General features: G+C 49.8%; 1 protein-coding gene across 3 annotated transcripts; it reads right to left on the bottom strand.

Moving 5' to 3' along the window:
• Window positions 1–697: 697 nt before the first annotated feature.
• Calml4 (calmodulin like 4) lies at window positions 698–11,840 on the bottom strand. 3 transcript variants are annotated; one of them, XM_021172793.2, is made up of 5 exons: window positions 11,503–11,835; window positions 11,391–11,421; window positions 7,404–7,544; window positions 4,533–4,721; window positions 698–1,136 (listed from the first exon to the last, which is right to left on the bottom strand). In XM_021172793.2, the coding sequence occupies exons 1-5, from the start codon at window positions 11,575–11,577 to the stop codon at window positions 1,039–1,041; spliced, it is 534 nt and encodes a 177-aa protein (XP_021028452.1). In that variant the 5' UTR covers window positions 11,578–11,835; the 3' UTR covers window positions 698–1,038. The 3 variants fall into 3 exon arrangements, with proteins under 3 accessions (XP_021028452.1, XP_021028453.1, XP_029337625.1); XM_029481765.1 differs by having other exon boundaries at window positions 1,071–1,154; window positions 11,503–11,623; XM_021172794.2 differs by lacking the exon at window positions 7,404–7,544 and having other exon boundaries at window positions 976–1,136; window positions 11,503–11,840.
• Between the last annotated feature and the right edge of the window lie 3,688 nt (window positions 11,841–15,528).

Here is a 15,528-nt window from a genome sequence, read left to right as displayed (position 1 = left end):
GCCTTCAGGGCCTCTCAGATTCTGGCCATGACATGGCACATCTCTGTATTCTGTTAGTCCCAAGAGAACAGCTGAAAGTCATGATCACGGCAGGTCACTTGAGCAGACCATCCTAGTTCCTTTAACCTAACAGTGGCCCCGGGTCCAGCTTCCCCAAACTGCCAGGAGCATCAGAAAGACGTGCTTAACTCCACGAGGCCTCCCACTCCCTTTGGTGTGGGTGGGATTTAAAGCTGGATCTCCCACTGCTCAGCCAACCCTACACTCTTAATGTTTGTCTTGACTTTATACCTCTTTATGAAAAAGCTTCCTGCACTTGGTCTGGCCAGGGAGATGGAAATGAAGATTTATCAGTGGGATTGTAGAACTATAAGAAATGAGAACAAAAAAATGAAACTCCAGAAAGGAAATGGGTGTGTCCACATGCATGCGCTATGCTTCTTGTGTGTCGTGTGTGTGTCGTGTGTGTGTGTGTGTGTGTGTGCGCGCGCGCGCATGCGCGCGCGCGCTGTTTGTTGCTGTATGTCTGTGCTCTATACGTGTGCGCACGCACTCTGCTTGTTGCCTGTGCCCAGCCAACCTCGGCTTATCTTAGAGATGTCGAAGGTTGTTTGTGCACCCGAAAGCAGACTGGTCTTCTGGGCAGGCTGTTCTTTTAGAGAAACACTACCAGGGAAACACCGATTCCACATGCCCGGAAGTTGCCAACCATTTGTCTTCAGTCACAATCTTCATCCTTATGAGGTCCAAAGGCTTTGAGAAGTACAATGGGTGAGGGGATGATGTTGCAGAGGCAGCACTGGCACACAACCCCGACTACAGATCATAGGGCTAGACTGTGCTGCAAATGGCTAGACTAATGTTAGCACCGAAATCAAGACAGACCTTATTACAATCATCCAATGCCATGGCCACATCATTTATTGGTACTTATGCCGTGCAGTGGTTGTGTCATCTCTAGACTTCCCTTACAAAAAGGAATCAGTCTAGGTTTTCAGGCCCCAGAGGCTCTCATCTGCTCCCTTGATCTTGGCTCTCTCAGTAGTCTCGCACAGGGACGGTGATCCTCTGGATAAACGTGTCATATTTCACTTGGCCGTTTGGTTCAACGCCTGCTTCCTTGAAAAGATCATCCACTGCAATAAATCACATTACTGTTTCAATTTGGATCTGCTGATGTTAGAGGTCTCCAGAAGTCTTCCCTGAGAATCTGATAGACTGTTCCCCATGGACTGGGATACAAGCCAAAATGGGAGAATAATCTGCTTACAAGAACCCAGAACTTTTCCTTTCTGCAGGGCCTAGGATACAAGAACAGAGTACACTGGATTGGTCACTAAGGCTGCCTTGTACTTGATTTTAATTTTTTAAACATCTTTTGGAGGGGAGGCATTATGCATACCACACATGTGGAGGTCAGAGCACAGCTTGTGGGAGTCAGCTCTCTCCTTCCACCATGTGGGTTCCAGAGATCAGCAGGCTTGGCAGACCTCTGTCTGTCTTTCAAGAAACCTTTAGCATGGATGTTGTACCTGTGCAGCCCACCCTTGTAACCTCCCAGTCACACGGGCATCGTCCATGGCTCCAAACACAGCCACACTAATCTAGGCTCACACATGCACCTCTCCTCCACAAGAGCCCACCTCTCCCCTTGCTGCCCCCCACCAATGGAATACTGAGTGGCAAGAGGTCGGTTACTCTACAGTCTAGTCTACAAGAGGTCTGTTACTCTATAGTCTAGTCTGCAAGTGTCTGTTACTCTATTTCACTACAAAAGGGATGAGGTAAGGAGAGTACACGGCCAACGTGCACCTTGATTGGAATTGGATCCCTAATATTAATTTGAAAAATGCATCTTGTCAATGCACATGCAAAAAGTAGATCCAACTGCAACTGAAGTTCAAAGCATCAAACTACATTGTTCAGGGGCTGGAAAGATGGCTTAGCAGTTAAGAGTACAAACTACTCTTGAGAGAACCCTAATTCCATTCCCGGGTGATTTGTAGGTGGCTCACAACTGCCTCTAACCTGTTCCAGGGGATCTGATGCCCATTATTTGCCCTCTGTGGGCACCTGTACATATATGTGCAAACACAGAATCTTTTTTTTCCATGAGAATCTTTTTTGTTTGTTTTGAGAAGGTAGCACTGCCTAGAACATCCTTTGTAGACTAGGCTGGAAGCTGGAACTCAGCAGAGATGAGCCTGCCTCTGACTCCCAAGTGCTCAGATTAAAGGCCTATACCACCACACCTGCCAAATAAAATCTTGTTGAAAGTGGAATTGCTTTTTTAAAGATACTAATTCAGCTAGGTATGGTGGTGTGTACAGCTTTAGTCCCAAAACTCAGGAGGAGGAGACAAGTGGATCTCTAAGTTTAAGGCTAGCTTGGTCTAAATAGTGAGATCCTGTCAGATAGATAGATAGATAGATAGATACTAGATAGATTGGATATAGTTCTCTCTTTTTAAACCCAGAGGTGCTCTGAGCCAGGGGAAACAGGTGCATCTTATTTCATGGAACAGCTTCTAACCTGCAGCCAGTTAGTGAATAGCCAGCTACAGAGAACAGGCCAAGTATCTGCTCCAGACAGACCAAAAGGCAGCATGCCACAGCCCAATGCTGACCAGAGGGGGCAACACGCTACAGCTAGGTGATAGCTGTGCTGGGTACTATATGTGTCCACGATGCTTCAGAACAGAACATTTCTTCTGAATCCCCAGAAGAAATGGTATTCCACTCAAACCAGGAGGAGAACCGGTCTCAACCAGCCCCTTCCCAATTGCTGCTTAGCATGAGGGAAGTCTAGGGCCTGAATATCACTGCAGGCAGATCGCTAACCACCTGAGAGCACTCCACCAGCAGTGCCATGGAGTCTGAGGCAAGGGCAGGCCTGTTTTCCCCTTCACATGAAAAGCAGTTGCAGTAAGTGCTTCCAGCTGAGAGACATTGAGAGCTGAATCTGCCTGCTCTGCACCATTTTTAAGAGCTTTGCCCGGGCGGGACCTTCCTGAGTGCAGATACGATCTGAGCAGGCTGGTCCATAGACTGCTAGTTCTTGGAGGACCCCAGGGATACCTGTGAGAACCCCATTTACAGCAAGGGGAAGAAGCGCATCCCAAGGGCTCCCTAAAGGAAGGGCCCAGATTCAAACTCTATTCAAACCGCAACCTGAAAACTCTGCCTTCGTTAGTTGTAATCTGGCCAGAAGTTAATAATCAATGGGTATTGGGCCTTTTTCACCCCTCTGTGCCTAAACTGAACCTCCATCTGACCCCACAAGCTCCCCACACAACCTGAAAACCCTGGCTTTGGATACAAGTGATGCTGACCAGGGGCAGGCCAAAGTCTACAGTTGTATCAGGGCTGGGGCTGCCAACCGTGTTAGTGGGCTAGGAAGAAAGACACCTCAAATGGCCCAAGCCTGCTACAGCTTCCTCACAAGGCCCAGGCCCTCATCCTGTTCTGAAGCAAAATGTGTTGTAGGCAAGACCACCTCATACTCGTGACCACAACAGGTTTCTCTAGCCACCCCTGAAAAGCTCCCACAGCCCCAGTTCTTAGGGCTGCTAGGGACAGGGGCACAATGGCTTCTCAATTTGGAAACACCACAGGTGACTGTAACCAAGCCAGCTGTCATGAGAAGATGGCCCTGGACAGGAGAGGCTCCTACACCCTGCACTCTGCCTCAGCTCTACTCAAGAGCCACTCAACTGGCCCCTTTTGTCAGCTGAGCCAGTGTGTCCTGTGTCGTAGCTTTTAGTGTGTATGGCTTGTGTGCACATGTGTATCCCAGTTCATGTGTGTGGAGGCTCATGTGCAGGTGCACTGGCACCTGTGTATGGAAACCCAAGGTTGCCATCTGCTGTCTTCCTCTCTGGCTGTCTACTTTTGTTTGAGGCAGAGGCTCTCCGAACCTAGAGCCTACAGTTCAGATTTAGTCTAGCCAGCTTGCCCTAGCATTCTGTCTCTGCTCCCCCACCCCCAAGTGAGTGCAGGAATTAGAGGCAGCTACACACACCAGCTTAAAAAAACAAAAACAAAAAACAAACAACAACAACAAAAAAAAAAAAACCATGGGTTCCAGGATCCAAACTCTGATCTTCATGCTTGTGGGGCAAACTCTACCCAAGAAGTCATCTCTCCAGCCCCTATCTTGGGGCTATGTCTTTGACTTTGTGACACAACATTATCACCTACAAAGCTGACATTTGATAACCACACCAGTAAAGTTCTAAAACCAAAAGTGGCTGCATTACTAACCACTCTGGGCCACACTGGGATCCTCGGTGAGAGCTTGGGCGAAGTGAATCCCAGCAGATGCCAGGACTGTCTCAGAGCTGACCCTCTCCCCTGGCCCACGTCCGCCTCTCCCCTCTGGTTCAGCCTGGCTTGACTTCTGCTCTGGAGCTTCTGGGCCATTCATCATCTTGCCGTCTACACAGCCCACAGCCTTGGGTGAGCTACAGAACACTGCCCTCCCCAGGGTTCCCTCGTCCTTCCCAGACGGCTCAGAGCCCGCCAGGCTAGTACCTTCCTTGTGAGTGAGCTTCTCTCCCAGTTTCATGAGTTTCGACCGCAGCTCAGACGCCATGATGTAACCTTTCTTCTCCTTGTCTGCCATCAGCATGGCCAGAAGGATTTCTTTCTTTGGGTCCTCTTGCTTGATTTGCATATGCATGATGGTCAGGAAGGTGGAGAAGTCCAGCTCTCCGTTCTTGTCTAGGAAACCCCACAAAATAGTGAGCGGGCTGGAAGGTTCTTAGGGAAGTCAGCTCCAGGGCTACCTAGTTCTCAAGGCAGTATCATGGTAAGGGGTCAGGGTTCCTCACCACCCCCCACCCCCCACCCCTGAGCCATTCACAGCATAGAAAGTCTCCATGTCATCCTCACATCGATCCTCCTGAACCATGTGGGATTTGGTCTTAACAGAATCTAGAACCTTGGTGAAAGGTCTGTGGGGCACACCCATGGGGATTCATTCACCTTGGCTATGTTAATTGATGTAAAAGGCACATCCATTTTGGGTGACATTGATAGGCTATTGCTCGGCCACTGCCTGTGAATTGAGCCAATTTAAGCCAGACTAGATGATGTAAAAGGCAGGTTTGTTGGGAAGCTGCTCTCAGGTGAGTTCACTGACCCCCAAGGATTGAAGCCAGGGGAGTCGCCATGGGGAGAGTCAGGGGAGGGGGAAGAGAAAGAGAGAAAGGGTGCCCCTGCAGAGAGGGACAAGAAGAGTGAGGGAAAGACCAAAATGCCTGGATTCTATAGGGAAAAGCCTCTGGGGGAAGGGCAGCCCAGCCCCTGAGCTGGAAAGTTCAGGGTTGGGGCAGGGTATGCCAGGTAGGGACTGAGGGATGCTGGGAGAACCTGGAGGCCAGGTCTGCTTTGGTGTGTAAAATATGCACCTCAGTCCTTTGTCCTGGACTCCAAAACCAAACAGGCTCCATCCCCTAGGGTAGGTGATTCTCAACTTTGTCAGAGTGGAGAGCCCTGGCATTCAGCTAACAAACATGGCATGCATTCATTGTTGCCACCTTCTGGCCATGTGATCAGGTGCTTCAAGCTGGGATGGACTGAAATAAAACCTTCTCTTCTTAAGTTGCTTTAGTCGTGGTATTTTATCATAGCAACGGGGGTGGGGGGTGGGGGCAGCAGCAGGGGGAGGGCACAACTAAGACATCATGATTATTAATCCCTCCCCCTATCTTGCTTGCTAAGGAGACAGTAATCCAGAGTATTGAATGATGGCACAGGACCAAACGGAGCCTCCTCCTCTGCTCTCTCCCATGCTTCCAAAATGGAGGGAACCTGGCCCAAGTCAGTGTATCCAGTCTCCTCTTAGTGGGCACCAGAGCCACCTCAAGCCCTGGGCTCTGCCTTCCCACTCACTCCACTACCTTCCCATGGCCTTCAGACCGTGACAAGGACCTCACACCACTTTGCACCGCAAATGGGATGCCCCTGACTGCTTTGTCCTTTCTAAGGAAGAGAATAGAGTGTAGCCCCTGCCCCTTCAGGGCACGGAACAGAGAGCTCAGGTTTCTGCCCCCTGGGCTCTGGCCTGTAGAAGGAGATGCTCACTAGCCTCCAGTAATAACCCTAGCAGATGGGAGATCCATCTGAGAGATGAGGATGCTGAGGTCCAGGTGCTGAGGGCTGGACTCAGGCTTCAGATCAAGTGCTCTTTCCAAAGCCACCCCTTTCTCTGGGCTTGTTTCCCCCCACCTCACCCCCCCCCCAGAGTCCAGTCCCCAATGTATACACCTTGGTAGACATTACTCCCTGAGTTTTTAACTCCTAAAAGTAAAAAAACACAATTTGGTTTTGATTATAAAGTCCCATATGTTCCAGTCAAAAAAGAAAGTCTCAGGGGCTAGAGAGATGGCTCAGCAGTTAAGAGCACTGACTGTCCTGAGTTCAAATCCCAGCAACCACATGGTGGCTAACAACCATCCTTAATGAGATCTGACACACTCTTCTGGTGTGTCTGAAAACAGCAACAGTGTATTCACATTAAATAAATAAATTATCTTTAAGAAAAAAAAAAAAAAGCCGGGTGGCGCACACCTTTAATCCCAGCACTTGGGAGGCAGAGGCAGGCAGATTTCTGAGTTTGAGGCCAGCCTGATCTACAGAGTGAGTTCCAGGAGAGCCAGGGATACACAGAGAAATCCTGTCTCGAAAAAAAAAAAGACAAAAAAAAAAAAAAAGAAAGAAAGAAAAAAGAAAGTCTCCCTTAATGAGAGAGGGCTGCTTGGTACTGCTTGGGTTGCGTTCCCTTCCAGTTTGGCAGCCTTGTTACAGTTTCTAGGTCAGCCAAAGAAATCAGAAGAATTGAGCCCTGATCTTGAGTCCTCCATTGGCTCCAGAGCCCAGGCACCTTACTGGTTCTGGGATGTGTCTTTGATTAGGACATAGTTGGATAGAGCACACACAACTGGGCCGTTTTCACTAAGCACATCCCAAACCCCCTGCAGAAGGCTGTTTCTCCATAAATATAGGAACAGAGTATGGCGATACACATCTCTGAGCCCAGCATTCCGGAGGTGGAGGCAGGAGGATCAAGAACTCAGTGTCACCCTGGGCTAGCATAAGGTGAGTTCAAGACCTTTCTGGGCTACATGAGACTCTATCTCAAATAAAATCAGAGAGAAAAAAAAAAAAAAACCACTGAGACCAGTGTTAGCATACTTTCTTGGGCTGTGACAGACTTGGTGGGACATGAGACCAAGGTCCCCTGTGGGATGAAACACAGTATATATACATGGCCAACTAGCTACCTCTACCGTTCAGACTGGGGAGGCACATCAGTACCTCTGGCTTCTGAGCTTTCTCCACGGCCACCACCTGCTCCTCCCAGCTAGGCCCTCCACAAGCCCACCCAGACCACCCACTCACCTATCCCATAAGTCTGCAGGTGCCGCTGCACTTCCCCGGGCGTGGGGCTGGCCCCTAGGCACCTCATGGACACCAGAAGATCTGTGGCCTTGATCTTCCCTCTTTGCTGCTTGTCGTACAGGGAGAAGCACTCCTTGTACTCTGCGCACAGTTGGGAAAGGAAGTCAGTAGCATGCGGTCACCCCACCCCTGCCCTCCTCCTCCTCTTCCATCCCTTCCCCCTCCCCCCACTCCATGCTGGGGATGCACAGGTTGTGCAGGCACCCAACATTGAGCTTCCCGGCATCCCTAGTCTCTTTCCCTTCTTTTGCCCCACCTGAACTCCAAAACCCCATAGAGACAGAGTGTGATGGCGTGTGCTTGTAATCCCAGCACTTGGGAGGGGAAGGCAGGAGGCTCAGGATTCCAAGGTTAGCCTCCACTATGTAGTAGTTCAAGGTTAGCCTAGACTATCCGAGACACTGTCTCAAAAAAACAAAGCTAACAAAAAGGGCCAGCAAGGTGGCTCAGTGGGTGAAGGTGCTTGCCACCAAGTCTGAATTTGATCCCCAGGACCCACACGGTGTTAGAAAAAGCAACTCCTGCAAGTTGTCTTATGACATTCACAGTACGTGTACACACACACACTACATAAATACAGGAATGTCATACGATATAAAACCAACAAGTCAAATAGAATTCAGAGAAAGATGAGCTAATTGTTGAAGATTTATTTGAGGTAAACTTTGGTAGGAGTTTATCATTGTCAGAGCTGAGTGTGGCTACTTTTTCTCACTTGTCTAGGACCTGGCTCCTGAACTCTCAAGTTGTCTTCAGGCAGGTCCTGGTCCCCACGTGGAACTGCCGGGAAGGGTGCCTAGGGCTCCACAGAGCTGGCCCATGGCTCTTTTTGCAGTCCTTTCTTCCCTGCTGCTGCCGCTGCTGCTGCACACCTGGCAAAGCTGTCCAGTCTCTGTCCTGCCTCTTCCCTCTGGGGCCCCTGGAGGCAAAGCCAAGCCACCTGGGAGCTTGGGTAAGATCCCAGCTCTGCAGATGGAGATGCCGTGGGGGTGAGCTGCCCTAATCCCCTAATCCCTTCCATCTTCCAAGGAAGGAGCTGAAGCCTGGGGGTGGGGGTGGGGAGCAGGATCCGCTGGCTGTTCAGACAAGCACACTGCATTCCCCTATATTGGTAACCCGGGCCTAGGGCAAAGATTAAACAGAGGCCAGCCTCTGAGCAAACTGACATATGTGTTCTCTTCCAGCATTGACAGACCCACCTTTTCTTTCTTTTCTTAATTTTTTAAAGATTTCTTTATTTAATTCATATATGTGGGCACACTATCGCTGTCTTCATACACACCAGAAGAAGGCATCAGATCCCATTACAGATGGTTCAATTCCCATATGGTTGCTGGGAATTGAACTCAGGACCTCTGGAAGAACAGTCAGTGCTCTTAACCTCTGAGCTATCTCTCCAGCCCCTCTTTCTTCTCTTTTTTTTTTTTTTTTTGGTTTTTCGAGACAGGGTTTCTCTATATAGCCCTGGCTGTCCTGGAACTCACTTTGTAGACCAGGCTGGCCTCGAACTCAGAAATCCGCGTGCCTCTGCCTCCCGAGTGCTGGGATTAAAGGCATGCGCCACCACGCCCGGCCTCTTTCTTCTCTTAAGAATTTTAATACATTTTATTTTAGTTGAAGATTTATCTTAAGTATATGAGTACACTGTAGCTGAGCCATCTCTCCAGATCACTTTGTTTTTTTGGTTTTTTGGGTTTTTTAGTGTATATATGTGTGGGAGTCAGAGAGTGTCTTGTGAGGGAGATGGTTCTTTCCACCATGTGCTGGGCTGGGGGGAACCCCAGGCTTGGGGGCAGGTGCCTTTATCTCTCCGGCCCCCATCCATCTTTTCAAACCTGCAGAGCCAGATTCCCTGGAGCTGGAATTCCAGGTGGTGTTGAGTCACCCAGCGTGACTGCTGGGAATCTATCTCCCTATCTCAGGTGCTCTTAACTGCTGAGCCATCTCTCCAGCTGCCGCCTCCCACCCCCCATCCCCCCTCTGCCATCTGCCTTCTAGGCCAAGCTCTGGTCCTTTACAACTCTGGGATCCCTTCCCGGGTCACCAGAAGCCACCTCTGGAGCCTGCTGGACACTGTCCTGCATCACAGTGCTTGGTGGGCCCTCAGTACCTGCAGTCTTTTCTCCCTATGCTAGACCAAGATAACAAGATCCCCAGAATACCTGGCTCTCCTGAGGACCCCGATCCTCAGTCTCCTTCACACACACACACACACACACACACACACACCTCCAGTTCTCTCAGTGTGGCCCCACCCCTCTTTCACTGCTGTCCATTCTGTCTTTCACTCTCCTTGATTGTGACCCCAAGAATGGGGGGTACCTTCCGGCCCCCTGCTCAGTTTTTAACACCTGGGGTAGGGCTAGCACAGGGCAGGGTTGGCACAGAGAAAGGACTCTTGCTGAAGTAAAGTCTAAGTGAAGTAAACACATCAGAATGCATCATTGACCCTCTTCTCAGACAAGAAAACTGAGACTCAAAGGTGACTGGCCAGGGAGCTTCCAAAGCCCCGTTCCTCACCCAACCCTGTCCAGGCTTCCAACCCTAAACACTCACGGCCACCTTCTTGGTGTTAGACACTGGGATACAAAGAGAATTCGCCTTCTTCCTTTCTAGTTGTTTCAAAAGCCATGATAGTGAGGGACCAGTGAGTCCGTTGTCCAGACAGAGTAGGGGGACTGGTGAGGCTGACAGGTGGCCTCTAGCTTAGGTCCCCCTTCAAAGACTTTACTTTCCATTGTGTGCACATGCACGCATATAGGTGCCCCAGGATGCCAAAGGTTTCCTTTGCCCTGGGAGATGGAGTTACAGGTGGTGGTGAGCAGTCCTTGTATATGTACTGGGAGCCAAACTTAGGTCTTCTGCAAGAGCGGTACAGATTCTCCCACCGTGGATTGTCTCGCCAGCCCCTGGCCCCTAACTGTGGGCTGGGCTCTGTGTAGCAAAGTCTCCTCACTGTCCCCTCTGGTCTGGGCCTTGGTTTGGGGGATAGGGAGTTGAGGAATCTAAGAGTAGGACCAATAGGCACACATCCCTGTCACGCCCTCCTCTAGACCATACTCTAGTCATTTACATCTCGAGGATAGATCCTTGCTGGGGTAACCAGAAGCCACCCCTGTGGCCTGCTGGACAATGTCCTGCACCAGAGCTCCATGTCCCTGTGTACCTGCAGTTCAAGCTCACCGATAAGGTGTCATGTCAGCAGCAATGAGAAGGGGGTTACCAAGGCTGTTTCCCTCCTATGTTGGGGTAGGTGTAGGGGCTCAGCCTCAGGGAAAAGTGAGTTATCCCATAAAGGGCCTGTGCTGTGCTCTGGCCTCTCTGCCAGAAACTCAGCCACCAGATCCCTGGCCAGGTGTTTGCCAGGTCCTGTGTAACTTAATTCTGCCTTTCTGCTCTTGGGGAAACAGAACTCTGCTCTGTGGGAAGCCCAAGCACAAGGTGCCCACACTAAACTAGGCAGGAGGTGCCAGCTGAGCCCCTTATTTTACAGTCTAAGGTCCATAAAGAAATATCCTGCCCCAGCGTGTAACCCTGAGTTCTGTTGCCTGTCTACACTGACTACAAAGCCCCAGCCCCCGTCTCTGGTTCAGTTACTATGTTAGTGACCTTTCTCCATGACCAGCCTCCCACCCAGACCTGTTTCCAGGCTCTCTGGAGCACTAAGCAAGCTCACTTTTATGACCCAGCTTGACAGTCACACTGACATATAACAAGCCCTGGAAGTCAGTTAGTCGGTCTTCAGGGCCACCCCCAAAACAGATAACCAGCTGCCCCACTGCACCTGGCCCCAAGCCTGTGGGTGGGCCAGCTGTCCACCCCTCGGGGCCTTCCTTCCTTCCTACCAACAAAACCCAGCAAAGCAAATTGCCTAATGAGACACACATTTTGTGGCGAATTACTAATTAAAAAACAAACCCAACCTACCATTAATTTGGTCCTGGGAAAGGAACTTGGCCTGCAGCAGAGAAAGAACAGTCAAGAGGGGGCTTCAGCAGGGGCACCTTCCCACCTCCTTCCGGCACAGCCCCTCACTCACCATCCTCAGGCTCCCCTTGCTCCTGGAACTGAGTTTGGTTCTCTTTACTCCAGCTTGGAGTCGAAAGTCCAGCATGCTGGGCGGAGGCCTGGTAATAAATCCTCCGCTGCCACGGAGACCGGGCTCTATGCCACGAGAGTCAGATTCCGGCTGAGCAGTGGATGCCCCCACCGTCCTGAGAAGGGTGATTGTGAGGAAACCGTTTACAGACTCTCCTGGAGGCCCCTGCCCCTGGAGGCTGGGGCTCTGCAGCAACTGGACAATTTGGGTGTTCCTTCTTGGGAGCCTAACTTCTGAAAGGGGGCTCCGGGTGGGGCTGACTCTGGCCTGGTCTGAGTCTGTCTTAGGACGCTTTGCTCTCTCCCGAGGCTAAGCTAGGCTCCTTGGTGGAACCAGTTAGCGCGCGCGCGCGCGCACACACACACACACACACACACACACACACACACACGCACACACGCTCTCCAGAAGAAGCTATCCAAGGGAGCCGTGCTTAGAGACGCTTCATACACAGCTTTGCAGATGCACTACGTCTGGGGACACACTGAGGACGTTGTCCTCAGCCACGATCCAAATCGTCCGTCTCCTGTATGCCTCAGTTTCCTAACCAGCTACATTATGGGCTGCTGGGAGAATCCAAAGGCCAATACACAGCCAATTCTACTTCCTAGGGGCTGGGGATGGGGTTGGGTGCTGGAGCTGAGTCTTAAGCTAGTCGCTCAGGGAACTTGGAGTTTGACCAGACTTTCCCAGGCAGGAAGTTCCTCTCCCTTCCTCTTCTCGCCCTTTCCCGTATTATAATAAGCTGCTGACTCTGAATTTCTCAGCCCTCTATTCCTCTCCCCGTCCCCTGAGACAGGAAAAAGGGTGCCTCCCAGAACTGCTACTGGGCCCTGGGCATGACTAGGTTCTTAGGTTGTTGGTCTGAAAGTCGCCTTTCTCTCATCCACACTCCTTGACTGGTTTGCCTACAAAGTACTAAATCCAGCCTGGTCCAACTGTCAGTCACTGTGTGTGGTCACATAGCCTGTGTACTACACAGGAAGCAAATGAGGGCTGCCAAAGGCTGCAGGTGCCAGAGGAAGAGAGGTAAGGTCTCCTGCTAACCCATCTGAGGGGTCCTGACACCTCCATGTGGAATGTTTTTTTTTTCTCCTGAGCCACCTACCTCTTCTTACCTGCTTTAGACGTGAGAATCTTGAGGTTCTGACTCCACTTTGTGGGGGGTAGGTATGATTTGGAGGGTAGGTATGGTTGGGGGGGGCAAGATATGGTGGGGCCTAGGTATGGAGGGGTAGGTATAGTTGGGGGCCTAGGTTTGGTGGGGGATGGGTATGGTGGGAGTGGGGAAGGCTGGGGGACACAGCTTAGTGGTCATAGGAGAGCAAGGGAGGCAGGCAGTACTTTTTGACAGGTGGGTACAGAACTGAGGTTCCCAAATACCCTACCTCTGTGATGGGCTCAGAGGCAGGTGAGGCATCTTCTTGGGTTTTAGTAACTGGGTACTGGGGTCAGCCATATGCCCCTAAGGGCATCCTGACACCTGTCAACTCTCCCTTCTTTTGTTGTTTGGTTTTGTTTCCATTGGTGTGTGGGTGTGTGTGTGTGCACGCACTCGCATTTGTGACTGTCCTAAATCATTTACTAGTATAGATTTTATGAACATTATTTATATCATCACTAATGGAGCTGGAGAGTTCTCCAGTCTCTCCAAGTGTGTGGTGAGAACCACTCAAAGCATGTCAGAACTTGGTTTCCCTTCCAGAGACCACAGCTCCTGTGGCCAGCAGACAGCAGTCCAGGCATCTCTTGGTGCTTTATGCACTAGTTCGGTGATCCATTGAGTGTCAGGATTTGTTCTGGTAACTTATGAAGTAGTGGGTCTGTGAGGAGAACCTCAAAGAACCTGTATGAAGCCTTCAGCCCCGGAAGAATTCAGGATGCTCAGAATTCACAATGGAGTCCAGCTCTCTCCACACAATACTGAAGACCAGGCCATCTTTAGCTGGTTAACCCCATGATGGATGAGTTTACTCTAAGTTGCACTCTAAGGAATTGGGTGTTCGCAGCCTCCACTGTGAACATGAAGCCCTGCATCTGATGTAGTTTTGCTTAGCCTCGTGAAGCTGTCTGCTTTACCTGGCCAGGTAGAGCAAGGAGCCCTGTGGAACACAGGGAATTGGTGATACAGCTAGCAGTGGGCCCTGAAGAAAGTGCATCATGCCAGGATGTCAGATCTCTTCTTCTTCTATAACAGTGGCCCTCCCCTTTCCTAACCCTGCAACCCTCTATACAGTTCCTCATGTTATGGTGACCCACCCATAAAATTATCTTCATTGCTTCTTCATAACTGTAATTTTGCTACTGTGGTGGATCTGTAATCTAAATATCTGATATGCAGGATATCTGATCTCTGTGAAAGGCCCAAAGGGGTTACGACCCACGATTGAGAACCGCTGCTCTGTAGTCTGTACTTGTATGTATGTGCATACCAGGGCTTGCCTGATGGCTGCCACCAGACAGAAAAGGTTTTTGTTGTTGTTGTTGTTTTGGTGTTTGTTTGTTTGGTTTTTCAAGACAGGGTTTCTCTGTGTAGCCCTGAACTCACTCTGTAGACCAGGTTGTCCTTGAACTCAGAAATCCGCCTGCTTCTGCCTCCTGAGTGCTGGGATTAAAAGGCATGTGCCACCATGCCTGGCCAGAAAAGTATTTTTAAAAAATATACTGGGCTGGTGAAATGGCTCAGTGAGTAAGAGCACCCGACTGCTCTTCCGAAGGTCCGAAGTTCAAATCCCAGCAACCACATGGTGGCTCACAACCACCCATAATGAGATCTGATGCCCTCTTCTGGTGTGTCTAAAGACAGCTATAGTGTACTTACATATAATAAATAAATAAATCTTTAAAAAAATATATATACTTTTAGGGCTGGAGAGATGGCTCAGCGGCTAAGAGCACGGACTGTTCTTCTGAAGATCCTGAGTTCAAATCCCAGCAACCACATGGTTACTCACAACCACTCATAATGAGATCTGATGCCCTCTTCTGGTGTATCTGAAGACAGCTACAGTGTACTTATGTATAAATTCTTTAAAGTATATATATATATACACATACATATATATATACTTTATGTGTATTTAAAGTATATATAAATAAATCTTTAAAATATATATACTTTATGTGTATTTAAAGTGTATATAAGCCGGGCGTGGTGGCGCACGCCTTTAGTCCCAGCACTCGGGAGGCAGAGGCAGGCGGATTTCTGAGTTCGAGGCCAGCCTGGTCTACAAAGTGAGTGCCAGGACAGCCAGGGCTACACAGAGAAACCCTGTCTCAAAAAACCAAAAAAAAAAAAAAAAAAAAAAAAAAAANAAAAAAAAAAANAAAAGTGTATATATATATATATATATACACACACACACACACACACACACACACACACACACACATACACTTTATTTATGTGTATATTTGCATGGCTGTGCATATGTTTGTATACAGATGCCCACAGTGACCATGAAAGGGTGTCAGATCCCCTGAAGGTGGAGTTGTAGGCAGTTGTGAGCCACCCCGTGTGGATGCTGGAAACCAAATTCAGGTCCTCTGCACACACAGTAAATGCTCAGAGTCCTCTCTCCAGCGCCAACAGTTTGTGTTGTGCTGAGACAGGATCCCAGTGGCTCAGGGAGCCCTCAAACTCACTGTATAATTGAAGATGGCTCTGAACTCTTGATCCTCCTGTCTCTACCTCCCAAGTACACATCAGATGCCTGCAGCCACACTCAGATCCCTCTATTTGTGGGTGACAAAGGGGTTGTCTTCTGCTGTTTCAGCTGGCTAAATACTGGCTCCAAGGCTGTGACTGCCAGTGGGCTCATGGTGTGGCCTACCAGGCTGCACAGTGCTCTGCATGTGGACTCTCCATGTGAACTGCAACAGGAAACTCCTCCGGCCCCACTTGGGGCTGAGTTTATTCACTTTATACCCGAAATTTGGCCCTCCTGGCGTGGGGCCAGCACCTCC

Source organism: Mus caroli, chromosome 9 (genome assembly GCF_900094665.2).
Source record: "Mus caroli chromosome 9, CAROLI_EIJ_v1.1, whole genome shotgun sequence".
Classification (NCBI taxonomy): Eukaryota; Metazoa; Chordata; class Mammalia; order Rodentia; family Muridae; genus Mus; species Mus caroli.
The sequence above is the reverse complement of the archived record's forward strand: the minus strand, read 5'-3'. Positions and strand labels throughout refer to the sequence as shown.